This window comes from Micropterus dolomieu, linkage group LG20 (genome assembly GCF_021292245.1).
Source record: "Micropterus dolomieu isolate WLL.071019.BEF.003 ecotype Adirondacks linkage group LG20, ASM2129224v1, whole genome shotgun sequence".
Taxonomy (NCBI): Eukaryota; Metazoa; Chordata; class Actinopteri; order Centrarchiformes; family Centrarchidae; genus Micropterus; species Micropterus dolomieu.
The window spans coordinates 13,655,598-13,670,141 of record NC_060169.1 but is presented as its reverse complement, the minus strand read 5'-3'; the positions used below and the strand labels follow the sequence as shown (position 1 = coordinate 13,670,141).

The 14,544-nt window shown below is 42.8% G+C and overlaps 1 protein-coding gene across 2 annotated transcripts in view; it reads left to right on the top strand.

The window, feature by feature from the left end:
- The window catches only part of pcdh17 (protocadherin 17), a 59,143-nt gene extending 45,579 nt beyond the window's left edge, over positions 1 to 13,564 (top strand). For both annotated transcript variants that reach the window (XM_046032937.1, XM_046032936.1), the window contains exon 5: positions 10,612 to 13,564. In XM_046032937.1, coding sequence (XP_045888893.1) covers positions 10,612 to 11,309 — 698 coding nt within the window. In that variant the 3' untranslated portion in view covers positions 11,310 to 13,564. The remainder of the gene's footprint in view (positions 1 to 10,611) is intronic.
- The last annotated feature ends 980 nt before the right edge of the window (positions 13,565 to 14,544 follow it).

The following is a 14,544-nucleotide window of genomic DNA, read 5'->3' as shown; positions in this document are numbered from 1 at the left end:
TTGGCCGGACGGCCAGCTCTAGGAAGGGTTCTGGTCGTCCCAAACGTCTTCCATTTGAGGATTATGGAGGCCACTGTGCTCTTAGGAACCTTAAGTGCAGCAGAAATGTTTTTGTAACCTTGGCCAGATCTGTGCCTTGCCACAATTCTGTCTCTGAGCTCTTCAGGCAGTTCCTTTGACCTCATGATTCTCATTTGCTCTGACATGCACTGTGAGCTGTAAGGTCTTATATAGACAGGTGTGTGGCTTTCCTAATCAAGTCCAATCAGTATAATCAAACACAGCTGGACTCAAATGAAGGTGTAGAACCATCTCAAGGACAATCAGAAGAAATAGACAGCACCTGAGTTAAATATGAGTGTCACGGCAAAGTGTCTGAATACTTATGACCATGTGATATTTCAGTATTTCTTTTTTAATAAATTTGCAAAAATTTCTACATTTCTGTTTTTTTCTGTCAAGATGGGGTGCTGAGTGTACATTACTGAGAAATAAAATGAACTTTTTTGATTTTTGGAAAATGGCTGCAATGAAACAAAGAGTGAAAAATTTAAAGGGGTCTGAATACTTTCCGTACCCACTGTATGTCTGTGTGTCCTTCCAAAGGACAAGAGTGACAGAAAATTCTCAGTTCGATGCCATTGTAAGTTCTCCTCAAATTTTCTTGACCAGAGCAGAACGTACCAGTTTTTCAACTCGCCAAAGTGGTCACTTTTTTCAACTTTATCCAAACAAGAAATACATCATATTGTTCACAAATGCCTTCTGCCGCTCCCGGTCAAGTCATTTCATCGATACGACCTATAGTTTAGTCTCTGGGGAGGTTTGTTTAAGGCAAAGATTTAGATAATTTCAGAGGGATATTCCTATGTGTCTCTGTTGTAGAGCTGGTTACCTTGGTGACATAAATTAGCTGATTAAAGATCAAAGGACTGGGTCCTCTGTTCTGATTGGTGGACTGAAGTTAAGCTATTTTCTGAACACCTGTCTGTGTCCTCTTCACTGAACACATACACACACACATTAATACACTGAGACACAGCACATACACAGAGAGACTCAAAACATGGAGCTTTAAGCTTTACTACATTGGAGAACACATATATGCAAAACTGTGTGTTATGCACACACAGTACACAGTTAAGCATAACGAAGGTTACGATATGGTAACCCTAGTTCTATAAGCACAGGGGGAGCCCTCTACTGGACTCTATGGGTACTACCTCCTCCAATCACACGCACGGACTTGCCCACTGAACCACAGCGGGCAGTGTGTGTTGGCAAACAGATCCACCTCTGCTCTCCCGAAGCGAGCTCAGATCTGCTAAACCACATTGTTGTGCAGTCTCCAGGTTGGGAGCCAGCCCTCGACATGAGGTCAGACACCGCCGTTCTTCAAGCCTGGGACGTGAAGGGCTTTCAGAGACAGCAGGTGTTCTGATGCCCACGTCTATAGGTTCCCTGCCAGCGCCAACAGAGCCGTGGATTGGACTTCGCACTGTCTGTTGATCTATGCGCTGGAGGAAATGCACCACCAAACTAGAAACACAGCTTGGAGTGGATTGTGGATGTGCTCTCCTCGGGGAGCCACAACACTCACTGCACTCACTGCACTCCCCTGGCAGGTCGATCCCCATCCAATGAGAGACTTGTCTATGAAGACTGACACGGATGAAGACACCCTGCTGAGCAGCACCTGCGCTGCCAGACAGTGAGAGACCCCCAGAATCGCAGGTCCTCCTGCACTAGAGTTGAAAGGGGGGGGAGTCACCATGCAACACCTTTACCTCTTGAGGTCCAGATGCAGGCTGGCAACCCAACATTGTAGCCATCGCATGTGCAGCAAGCCCAGAGGGACCACCTGATGGACTACTGCCCTGAGGCCCTACAGCAGCATCACTGACAGCGCTGCCGCAGCTGTCCCCTGCTACAGCCTGTGGGCCACCAAGCGACGCGCACAGATAAGCTCTTGGAGTGTTGCAGTTGAGCACAATCCCCAGATACTCCGCTCGCTGCTGCGGCTGGGGGGAGCTATCTTCCCAATTGATCCCAACCCCAGGCTGTTGAGGTGCAAAATCAACTGCGCTGTGTGGAGATTACTCAAAGCTTTAATCTCTCTGTGACCATGAGGTCGTGAGTAGAAAGGAACGCTCATGCCCTTCTCGCATGCATCTGTTGAGTGTGTGGGGTCTAGCGAGTAGTTGACAGGGAGCCTAATGTATTTGTAGGCTACCCCCTGAGAGAAGAAGCCTAGAAATTCCCTGTTACTGTGTCACCTCGACATGAAATAGGCGTCTTTCAGGTCGATGGCAGTGGTGCAACAGTGTCACCGTGAGCGCGTCGTCAGTAGAGCAGTCAGGACAGGGCATCCTCCTCTCCACTGCAGTGAGTTGCTGCTGGGAGAATGAGCCGCTGTTCACTGCGATAAAGTGCAATGGGCCGCACTGCTGGAAGAGACGTGTTGGCTGGTTGCATCTCTCCGGCTATATCTGACCTAGATTGGCGTTAGCTCGACTCATGCCGTTGCAGCTAGTCAGCTGAACGCTGAGCTGGTTCGGTTGAGCATATATCTACAATGTGGTTGTGTGTTTTAGGAACACACACACTGTCAGTGAGCTAGCAGTGTTCCCGTGGACACTGTCGTGAGTGCACGGGGAACACAGAGTTAGCTCGCATTGCTGCATTGTGTCACTGTCATGGCAGCAGCCCTTCATTCGGCTGCCAGGCGATGTAGGCGACCCGTTGTGTGGGCCGGGCAGCCGGCTAGCAAGGAGGAAGCCCAGGTCCTACTACCGTCTCACTCGGATGATAGGGATAGTGATGTCGGACATGGGCTTCTGTCCCAGTGGTTTGAATAGCGCAGCAAAGACCTGGGACCTCCAACTGTCTCTCTCGAGCTTAGCCAGGAGAGCAGTGTGGGCCGTAGGTCGGATCATAGCTTAGCATCAGTGAACGTGCAGTTTTGTGGAGACTGAAGCGCGTAATGTACTGTATTTAATCAGTTGAACATTCACAGCATTTTCAGTGTGTACACAAGCCACACATGAAATACAAATGAATGCATGCTGGACACATAACGGAGGGAGGAGGTCTGGCGGTGTGCATCAGCCTCTGTCCCACTGTCAATCTTCATTTTTTTTTTTTTTTATAAATAATAAGGCTTAGACTTTTTTCCAAGGGCTGCGATAGAAAAGGCCGTGGTGTCCTTGAACGCACCATCTCTTTCGCCGAGCGGTCACAGCGCACCACGCTAGCGGACTAGCCTAGCTGCACTGTGACCACTCGGCGAAAGAGATGTCGGCAGGGCAGCGTGTCTGTTTATGTAACACGCTTTCACCGCCGGTGAGCTAGCAACGCTCCCGTGCAAGTCCTTGTGGCCGCGCTGGGAATGCAGAGTTACAGTACACTTCTGCATTGCCCAGTTTCACTTTCCATTGCCAGTGGAAGCGGACAATTATGGCCGTGCGGACTCGGCGGTCAGGCTAGCGAAGTGGACGCCCGGGCCTCACCCACCCTCTCACTCGGTTCTGACCGGGAGAGCGGCGGGCACTCATCCGGGCAGGACATGGGTCACCTCGCCTGGGTGCAAAGATAATTTTCTAGTAGTGGCGACTCCATCCGTGGAGGTGGTGAATTCAGTTCGCCATTTGCTGAAGAAAAAAGGATGCTGAGGCAGTAGGGACACTGGTATTTTTACGTCACGCACGTATCAGTAGCGACGTCCTATTGGTCGGCTATGTGCACGATAAAATTTCAGTGGGCAAGTGCGTGCGTGTGATTGGAGGAGGGAGTATCCATAGAGTCCAGTAGAGTGCGGTGCCTGTGTGAGATAGAACTGTGTGCGCACACACACACACACACACACACATTAAAGGAGATTAGGCTTCTTATATTTTCTGTCTTATATAAAATGCTGGTTTTAGAGAGACAGGAGCATCTACTGCTTGTTTAAGAGATAGGCTGAAATGAGAGATTGCATGAAGTTTAGCAATCCAGTTTAGCATTAGCCTTCAACAGCCAGCATTCACACCGCAATTTCTCCAGGAATTGCACTGTCTAGTTCTGATTTGCCATTTTATTCTCTGTTGTATACACCAAAACAACGGTTTCCTGCTAATACTATTGTATTGCAACCTCTTGAAATAATGTTGACAAAACAGACTGGCCAACTGTAGAGAACAACCTGTTTTTCCGGGACAGCTCAGTTTTAGAATTATAACAATATCATATGCAGTAACACACTTGAGTAATGTTCTCATTTCCACCACAACAATGCCGTGTATGGAGAAAGAAATATAAACTAACTTGCTCCATATCTGAAGTAATGCGAAATATCAAATTTCGATTTCTTTGGGTCTGTGTCGTGATAAAGCCAAATTCACAACAGAATAAATAACAGAGGGAGTTTCATAAGATAACAGACACAAATTGAAAAGTGGCAACTGTAAGTTACAGTGAATACCATATTTATTGAAAATAGGAGATATATAAGACAAATCAGCCCTGTAGTCTACCTTGTAAACTGATTTCTTAGAAAACAAAATGTGGAATATCTGAAGCACGCTCTGTTGTTAAGTAGACTAGCAACGTGAGTCTTAAGATATTTACTAAACATTAGGCTCAGTCAGAGTGGGGACTCTTTCATCTGTGCAGTTCAAATATTTAGTCACCCTGATTGGCTGAGGACGTGGGATGGATCAGCTGGGCTACAGAGCAGTAGGCGAGGAGATTAAAAACACAATAACACACGCACATGCACACACAAACACACACACACTGTGAGCTCCCTCAGGTGAACAGGTGCAGTCATGGTCTGTCACAGATGCTCTGCGCAATTCGTCAGCTGCCATTCCTCCTGTCCACCTTGGGTGGGTTGGGGGATATTTACCACAACACAACCTCAACGCACAAACACACTCGCACATTATCTCGGATCATTCTCCATCCTCATAGGCTACTTTGGTAGCTCATAAAGCTGTCTAATGGCTACCCAGGTGTGCATGATGGTAAAATGATTCACCACCACTAAGATGGAAGCTAAACTGTTGTGTTTGTAGGTTTTTACTTGCACCATTTTTGAACTTAGGGAACACCCTAAAGTTGTCCTGTGTTAAGCTTGCTGCTGATGCTGCTTTGTTAGCCATAGCCTGTGTGTACAGCCCTCTCTTGGTTCCTCCCTCCCTCCCTGGGAAGCAGTGTGTGACAGAGGGACATTAATCACAGGGCTGGGTAATAAAGCGAGGAGGGATGGGCATGTAGGGCCAGTGGGGCAGGCGTCTGGAGGGAGAAAAGGGTGTTTAGGGAAATCACACCATGCTTTATGACACACACTGATACACACAAGCACACTTTTATACTCACAGGTTTAGGTGCACATCCTTCACGCACCATACTGAAAGCTTCCACCCTGAAAATTTGAAATATTAAATCGAGGAGAGGAGAAAAACAACTCTTTCTAGGAGTGGAGACCGGTTACTTTCTGTTACTGTTGAGGTAGAGCCCTGTACCATTTTGCACCAATATATGTGATTTTACATGGCCCATGGCCCTCATTAATCAAGTGTTAATTTGGTAAAATACTTTTTCTGGAAGGAAAACAGAGAGGCATTGTGTTAATAATTTTGAAAGAGATGAAGGGCATTTTATGGCTCAGCAGAAGAAATACCTTCGCTTTTGCTGTGATGCTGAGATGGCTGCGGGAGGTTTTCATGATACCTATAATAAATGTTGCTGTTTGTATATGATTACTAACTCAATGACAGCAGAACACACAATTTAATAGTCCAGTGGGTTTAACTGTATTAAGCTTTTTCCCCCCTTCAGACTTTCTTTCTGACCCCTTTGGGTTATTGGAGGTTTTTAATATCAACCTCATTCAATCTTGACATTTTACACTGGACACTGGGTTGTGAATCATATCAAATGGAGTGTGTGTGTGTGGTGGGTGGGTGAGTGTGGGTGGGTGTATAGGGCCTACTGTATGTCCATATGGATATACACAACCATCCTCAATTCTTTGTTGTGTACTTTCTGTTGCATCTGCACTCGCATGGTTATCCTCAACAAGTATTAGGAAAGGGTAGGCTGAAAAATGAGATACTAATAATAGTTTCCTGTTCTTGTAAATCCCCCCACAACTACACAACAAAGGCTTAGTGGTCTAGATCAGAAAGCAAAGAGGACAGCATTTGTTTCTGAAAAAAAAGAAAAAACATTACTCTTAAAGTTATTAAGAATTCATTCAATCATTTCTTTATCCTTTTATTGTGTACTTTTGTCATAGATGAATTGCAAGTCTATCTCAGCTGTTTTTTGGTTAGAAATATCAAGTCATAGGCATAAAGTAAATCATACAATGCGCATTCACTGTCACGCACACGGAAAGACACATACATGTACAGGCATATAGTACATATGCAATCTCAATACACACTAGATGTAGCGCTCTGTTGATTTGTCTTCTTCTGTTTTGAATACGTCAGTCATTAAACATAATGTTTAAGATGCTGTACTATGCTTTTAAATGGAATTCATTATTGAAATGATTAATTCCAATTATTCCTAATTTCTTCTGCAAGAACTGATCCTAAGACTTCCCCCGTCGCTTGCATAGGGACTTTTTACATTTCAGATAAGGCACCTCATTGGTTCAGCAAAGTAATTAACAAATCCTTCATTCTTCTATCTTTCACTTGCCTATATCACCCTGGGTGCTTTTAGGAGGCACTGCAATGTCTGATGACAAATAACGCAGTGAACCAGGATCATTTACTTCTTCTCCCTCTTTTTGCAGTGCAAAGGCTTGTTTGACACCGTGTGGCCTTTTGCTATTGCGCAAAGATTTCTCAGAGCAGCTTTTCTACTTTTATATCTGTTTCATGTGCTCTTAGCAGTAAAGATAACTGGCAGCTACATAGCTATCCTATCTAACTCATTGTTACCCTGTCTTGCTATTCTGCCCTAAAGCAAGGCAATTAACCCTGCCAGAGGTAGTAAGATAGCTCTGGCTGCTCGCTGTTAAAAAAGCATCCACAAGTACAAAAGAGTGTGTGGAGTTAATTAAACTTTTTTGTTGGCAATAGAGGTGTAATAAATATTTGATTTCAATCAGGGATTCAGGTCAAGTGTCCATAATAAGCCTTCAAAGATACAAACATCAACTGTGCCTGCCTCATGACAATTCAATCAGAGATTCAGTGACACTTTCCTTCCCACTTCCTCTCTTCTTTTCTTTCTGATGTTCAAGATGTTTTAGTCACAGAGTTATCTAAAATTCTTGCATATCATATATATATGCATTATTGAATTGTCCCCTTGTGGTTCAGGGCCAATGTTATAAGATGTACTGGCTATTTTCAAGGCTTGTATGTAAAATGCATGGACACTTTTTTCTTTAGCCATTCAAAATCAGTGCCCAAGATTGCAAACTTGATAAGAGTGAACACTGACAGATAAAAAATACTGCTTGTTGTAAACATAGATTGATATCTTGAGGTACAAGCTATCTTCTGGTTTTGATTTTACAACAAATACTTAGACTTTCAGTAAAAAATGGAAGCAGTGATCTTGCAAAAAAGAAAGATCTACTAACAGGATATCAACACAAAACATAATTGAGTGGACAGTATAAGCAGGTGTAAAGTGATGTAGAAATAGCAAAGCTAACATGTTAATATGATCCTTTTTCTTAATGATTTACTGTATATTCAAAAATAATGAATAAAGCCAATTATTAGTGTGTTTTATCACTGTACCATATCAAATCATTGACTGAGAGATGAATCCAATTGTGACAAATGATTGCATGTTCCAGTGTATCCATCAGTGTAATTTATCTTGGACCATACACAGCGATGAGAGAGAAACCGCAAGGGGGGTGAGTACGCCCCTGGTAGCCAAATCATTGCAGGCAAATGTGTGATTGGTGAAGGCTTCGATTGCCCATCCCAGAGAGCTGGTGGAGCAGATAGAGAGAGAGGGAGATGAATGTCACCCTTGCTCTCATATGTCATATTGTTAGCCATAGATATGAGGAGAACGCCTCAAGGTTGAACGTGCAGCTGAGACATGAATAATCTATCAGAGATTTCCTCCAACTAAATAGAGGGAAATATGTCTCCATGGATTATTTATGCTTTAATATACACACAGTGAATGGACAATCATCGCTGAGAGCATGAAGACATTGTAGGGGCCAAGTCAATTGTGTGTGTCTGGAATGCACAAAAAGGCAGTAGTTGTCTAGCTGCTAAGGCTGGTTACACGTAGGGTCTATATTTTGTGGCTTGGTGATGGATAACAGCAATAGCGTGTTCAGGTTGGAAAGTGTCTTCAGGTTTGTTTTCTGTACTGTATGTACAAGCTAAATGAACAAATCGCCAATCTTTGTGCTTTTGACATGTTTCTAATAATTTCTTACTCAAGTCACTCTTGCAGAAATACAGGCACACCTAGACGAATGTTTCTCAGTGTGCGCAGATGCATTCACTCACCCCCACACCATTTAAATGTAGTCCATCTCAAACTGGTCTGGCCTCTGCTTTCCAGCGCACCGTATTTCCTCTCCAGATGACTGCCTCGACATGGGAAATGTCAGCCTCTCTTTGCCAGCGCTGTTTGGCTTCTTCAGACATTTGTGAAGTGTTAAGCTCATCTCTACAGCTTAGGAGGGCAGTCTCTGGGGAATCAAGGCTGGTGACCCGCAACACAGCAAAGACCGCCCAGCCAAGTGCACTCAAGCACATCCACTCTGCTCTGCTCATTTGCATCAACAAAATGATTGTGTGTGTTAGTCCCAAGTTTGTGGTCTTTGAAGCAACAGTTTCTCTATACTGTAAAGGTCCATGCGATGCATAATTAATGGGATGGCTTTACAGTGCCTAACAGTAATGTTGTCTTCTTACATTTAGAGAACATTTTCAATCCCTTAGTTAACATGTCCCTCAAAATGTCACCTACTGACTTTGATTTAAACTTCAATCCACAATCGGCCTGTTACACGAGGCTAAATTAAACTGATTTACTGTGTGGTTTTGGTACCACACGCAATAAGCAAGGACCAAGATTCATCATGAGCAATCAAGGTTTAAATCATTAACATTCAGCAGCGGAGGTGAAAGGTGACAAGAAGAAGTTTTCTGTGAATTATAAAAGTATGGAATTGCTAAGTCTGTGAATATGTTTTAGTTCAGATATCTGCTATACAATGGGCTATACAAACATCAATAATGCAGAAATTAAGGTCCTATGAACAGACTTGCCTAATTCCTCTTAACAAAGAAAGCTGCCTCAGTTCTGTTGCAGTTAGTTTTGTTCCAAAAAGTATATTTTAGCAAACAAGCAAGTGTTATTGTCTTATTACTATAATTGCTGCATTGCTATAAGAAATTATAAGTGTGGTGTTTGTCTGCAGTGTTTGGCTCCACAAACAGGCAGAGATGCATCCCATACTGTATCTCAACACCAATATGCAAATTTCCCTGAGCTGCTGTATTTGTTTAGAAGCCTGTGTAAGCAACCTTTGGATTTTACTGGAGAGCAGTGTTAAATGCTAGTTTGTTATTGCATTTTTTGTACCTGTACCATGTCAAGGTTACACTTTCAGTTGGTTACATAATGATTGACGTGATACATGATACACAATCACTGTTTATGTCTTTTCATCAGAGTTTGTTGTAACTGACCACTTAAAATATATTACACTGTCTGATGTGTGGATGTTGATGAGAAACAAGGAACTAGTTGTACCAATTCCATTCATATAGTCTCAAGTGTTAGGATCCTGTCTGTCTGTGTGACTTCTCTGGGTTTCATCCCACCCGGCCAATGGAAAAATTCCATTTATGGGACAACAGATGCTCAGTTTTTTTTCCTCTATTTTTCACTTCACGCCCAAGAGGAGGAGGAAAAAAATGCGCTCCTCTTTTTATTTTATTATTATTTTTTTAAACCAAGTTCTGGATCTGTTTGACACAGGCATGAGCACTCCCATAATCAGCCAGAGTGTGCATCTTTCTGAATAGAGATGAAAGAGGGGAACACACACTCACACTTGCGCTACACACATGCGCGCACACACAACAACAAGGAGCACACAAATAAACAGGCACAAACACACAGGGAAGAAGCACAAGCCATTTGGCACAGTCTCTCAGTCTAGGGAGGGCTTCAAAGCCCACTGACATGAATTTATGATAACGGCACTATGCCTTTGCCAAACCTCAACTGTTGTTGTTTTTCTCTCGCTCCCTCCCCATCTCTTCTGTATGCTGTGCCATCCCCTTGATCAGAGCTTTGGAAAATGCTAGCAGGTGTCCCCCAGTCCCTTAGAAAGGTGTGTGTGTGTGTGTGTGTGTGTGTGTGTGTGTGTGTGTTACATGTGTGTTTGGAACAGGGCATCCTTAGCTGGCTCTTACTCTTTTTACATAATTTCATTAGCCTTGGCTCTACTTCCCTAACTTTGGGCTCCAACTCTTTGTACAGTTCAGTTTTATAATAGTACTATGATTCTATTACCCTCTCCCTGTGTGGTTTTACATTATTCTAGGCACAATACTGACACAAGTATCCCTTTCTTCTCTATCCATCCCCTCCCTTTCATTCTGTCTGCAGATGAGGATTGTGTGAATTGTACGGAGGAGTGCCGAGTGCTGGGTCATTCTGACCGCTGCTGGATGCCCCAGTTCCCCGCTGGAGGAAACCAGGCAGAGGGCGTTGACTACCGCAACAATATGTTTGTGCCAGCAGGGATGGAGACTGTGCCTGAGACAGAGACCTATGAGACTGTCAATCCCAACGGCAAGAAGACATTCTGTACTTTTGGAAAAGAGAGGCGTGACCACACCATCCTGGTGGCCAATGTCAAGCCCTACTTGAAGGTGAAACGTGCCCTCAGTCCACTGCTCCAAGAGGTACCCTCAGCCTCGAGCAGCCCTACCAAGGGCTGCTCCACCATGTCTCCATGCTCTTCAGTCAAAAGCCCAGCTGACGGGGCTGAAGGCAAACCTCCTCCTGCTACCTGCTCTGGCCACTATGGGCCTCCTGATGGTCAGTACCTGTCACCAACCAAACAATCCAGGGATCAGGGGGTCTACCCACCATTGCCTCCCTCAGATCCAGTGGCCAAGGTGCTCGCAGAGGCCCGCTCCAGGATCAGCCAAGAGGCAACAGTTGAAATGGAGTGTGTCCTGGAGCAGGTGGATCCCGACGCGAACCGTGACAGAATGGACGCTGACCAGGTGGTGAGGGACATCGACAAATTATTGCAGGACTGCAGAGGAAGTGAGGCCACTGGCACACTCAGGAAGTGACTAAAAGGACGGCAAAACAAAAATAAGTAGGGAGGTAGAGAGAGGAATAGAACGCTATTCCAAAAACTCTCATGCCAAAACTGTCACCAAAACACATCAAAAAGGTTAAATTGCTCTTATGATAGGAGCTCTTTTCACTGTATTTGTTGTTGAAAAGTACCGACACTGGACGGACAAAAGCGCATTTATTACTGTAATTTGGCACCAGTTTTGGTGTTAAGATCCCTACCAACGAAAATGAACTGGGTAACAAACATCTGAATTCTGCTGAATTTATAAACTCTTTTTGTTTTGGATTCTTAAGCAAACTGCAGAGGCTTATGTCTCTGGCACCTCGCAAGCTATTATCTAAGTGCCCACCAGCTCATAAGTGTGTTGTTCATGGTCTCTCGTGAAATCCTACATATCTAAGTATGTGTAGGTGGATTTCTGTTATGTGTGATGGCCATAGAAACTGAATGAAAAAGGACTACTTATGGTCAGACACGACAATCGATGCAGAAAAAGAGAAACAAATACTAATCTGGACAGTGAAAGATGGAAACACACAAAACAACCTTATCTTTTCTGACTTTAATATAGGTGTTTAACGTGTGATGGATACGGTGTGTGAACATAAGGAGATTGTTTAATCAGGGGTGTGCTCACAGGGGTTAGTTATGGACTCGTATTTGGAGGAGCTTAAATGCTACGCTGAAGGAGAATTATTAACAGTGTAACCATGTTTCACCTGTCATTTGTAGCCACATGTGTAAGTTGTGTCTGTCTCACGCCTCTATTTAAACATTCATGTTGCTGACTGGTGTAGTTGCACGCACCAGTTTTTACACATGTGCTCTACTCTTTGCGCATACACATGCTGACACACACATGCGCTGATGCCCCTACATACACACAAACACAAACACACACACACTAATGCTTACACACAACTGGCCATCTGTGTAATTGTCTTATACATGAACATCATCAGCTTTCAGTCCCTTGTGTACAGTGAATTATCATGTGTGTGACTATGCCTCAAGGCAATCACAAGTTGTATAAAACGGGACATTTTTCCTCAACTGTGAAAAAATTATATCTATATGATTATATAGATGATTATATGTATGAATCCATGTATAGTGTCCAAATATTAACAAAATATTTATACATTTTATAAGAAAAAAAGAAATGAGGAATCTCAGCAAAAAGTGTCCTCGAGTTAAGGGAAAGTGTGGGGTATTAACTCAAAGAACTGCAAAGGACACTGCCATTGTTTCGAAGACAAATATCCAAAAATATAAACAAACAAGAAAATGTCCCTTCACATTATCACTATACATAATATCATTATATGTATAAATGTATCCAATTTAGATGTGTTTACATCAAAAAACTGACATTTTTTATTGATTTTACTGCAATTTCTGTGCATTTGAGCCAAATTGTTATGTGTACAAAAGCTATATTGTGTATTTTATTAAATTAATATATAGTTGTGTTGCAATATACATGGGCTTATATTGTATTTGGCAAAAGTTGCCTTAGTAGCTGTCGAACTCTGTGAGTTTGCTTTAGTTTGGGTTTTTGTTGGTGTTTTTTTTCCTCTCTATTCTGCATCTTTGCAGGCTAGCTTCAGTGCTTTTGAGATGTCGCCTCTTTTTACCCTGAGATCCAGCTGGATCAAATACAATAACTGTTGAAAGCTTAATGAGCCAGCTGATCTAGAATACAATTCAAACCAACAACAAAAAGCAACAACCACAAGATAACAGTTTGAATATTTTTACTGAGCAGATTTTTACAGGGCAGCTATTTTCTTTAACAATAACGAGTATGCGTATTTTGTGTTCGTTATGTTTTTACTTTCTTTCCAAAAAAGAAACCTGCCATATGGAAAGTGGAGTGGTTTCCTTGGTGATCATAAAACTGCCTTACTGTCTCTGCGGAGAGCTTGTTGTATCTGTGGAGCTTGTGACTGCTTATAAAGCCCTGGTCCACCAGAATGTGCATTTTCTATAAAGGACCAAAAGAGGTTCTTTTTCAGCAGTCTGTGTTGTTTATGTATGTACTCCTTCTCAATACATGTTAGAATTATCATACTTTGCAGAGAAACTTGACATCTGAAATTCTATTTAAAGTTACTTTGATGTCTTAGCTGATTAGGTACACGGTTTATATAACCGAGTGTCTTCACATTCAGGCTTTCTTAAAAAAAAAAAAAGATACAGACATTTATTTTTGAAAATTTTGGCACATTTCGGCCACTCTCTGAAATAAAAATGGGGGGTTCTTTTTCTAATATTCTCTGACAGTAAAATAAGCAGAACAGTAGACTATTAGACTAGAGGTGCTCTGGAAAATACGACCACAGTCACCAAATCTATGTGAGATGCAGCCATGAGAGTGAACAGTGACTTACATTCATATGGATACTGGTGTGTTTACTGTAAAGTGTATCTGAGCTGAGTTGGAATCTTGACAGCAGATATAACACATTCTATCCCACAGACATGTCACATCTGAGTATTTTGATCTTTCTGTTCTTGTATCATTTTCTTAATTCAGATACATGTTTGGCCATTCTCCTGTCATTCTGCCATTCTGCTGTATATTTTGCCTACTTGCTTATGTTTTTCTTACTTCACTATCCATTTGCTTACTTTTCTCCACTTCAGCTGTTTGCTTTCTTGCCTCTGAGGAGCAAAGCAACTGTTAGCTTTTCTCCTCTCTTTCGTCTGTAAAGTATTTGGTTTCGGCTTACCCTTACTCTTTTCCTGGGAGATGGCAGAGGCTGTTTTTAGAGAGGGCTTGGAAGATTTGACGGAGGAGGAAAATATTTACGGTTATTTTTAAATGAGATTTTTTTGTTATCTCTCTCAAATATCTGGATATATCAAGCAGGCCTGACATTCACATCATACAAACAGTACAAACTGTTAAAATGTGCTGTTCAAAGTGCGCATTGCAACTGTGATCCTAACAAAAATGTGTGCATGCATACACCTAGACACTCACACACAAACACCCGGGCACTTCAGCAGCATACTGCCTTACATTTAAATGTATTTCCCCTTACAGGTAAATGAAGGCTGAAAGAGAGGGCGAAACACTACCCAGACAAATGGGACACTTCCTCATATGTCACGGTTTATTTTGTTTTTTATCTCACTGTGCTCAGTCTTCATGCTGGATCAAGCATTCTCTACTCTCTGTGTGTCTGTGTGTGTGTGTGTGTGTGTGTGTGTGTGTG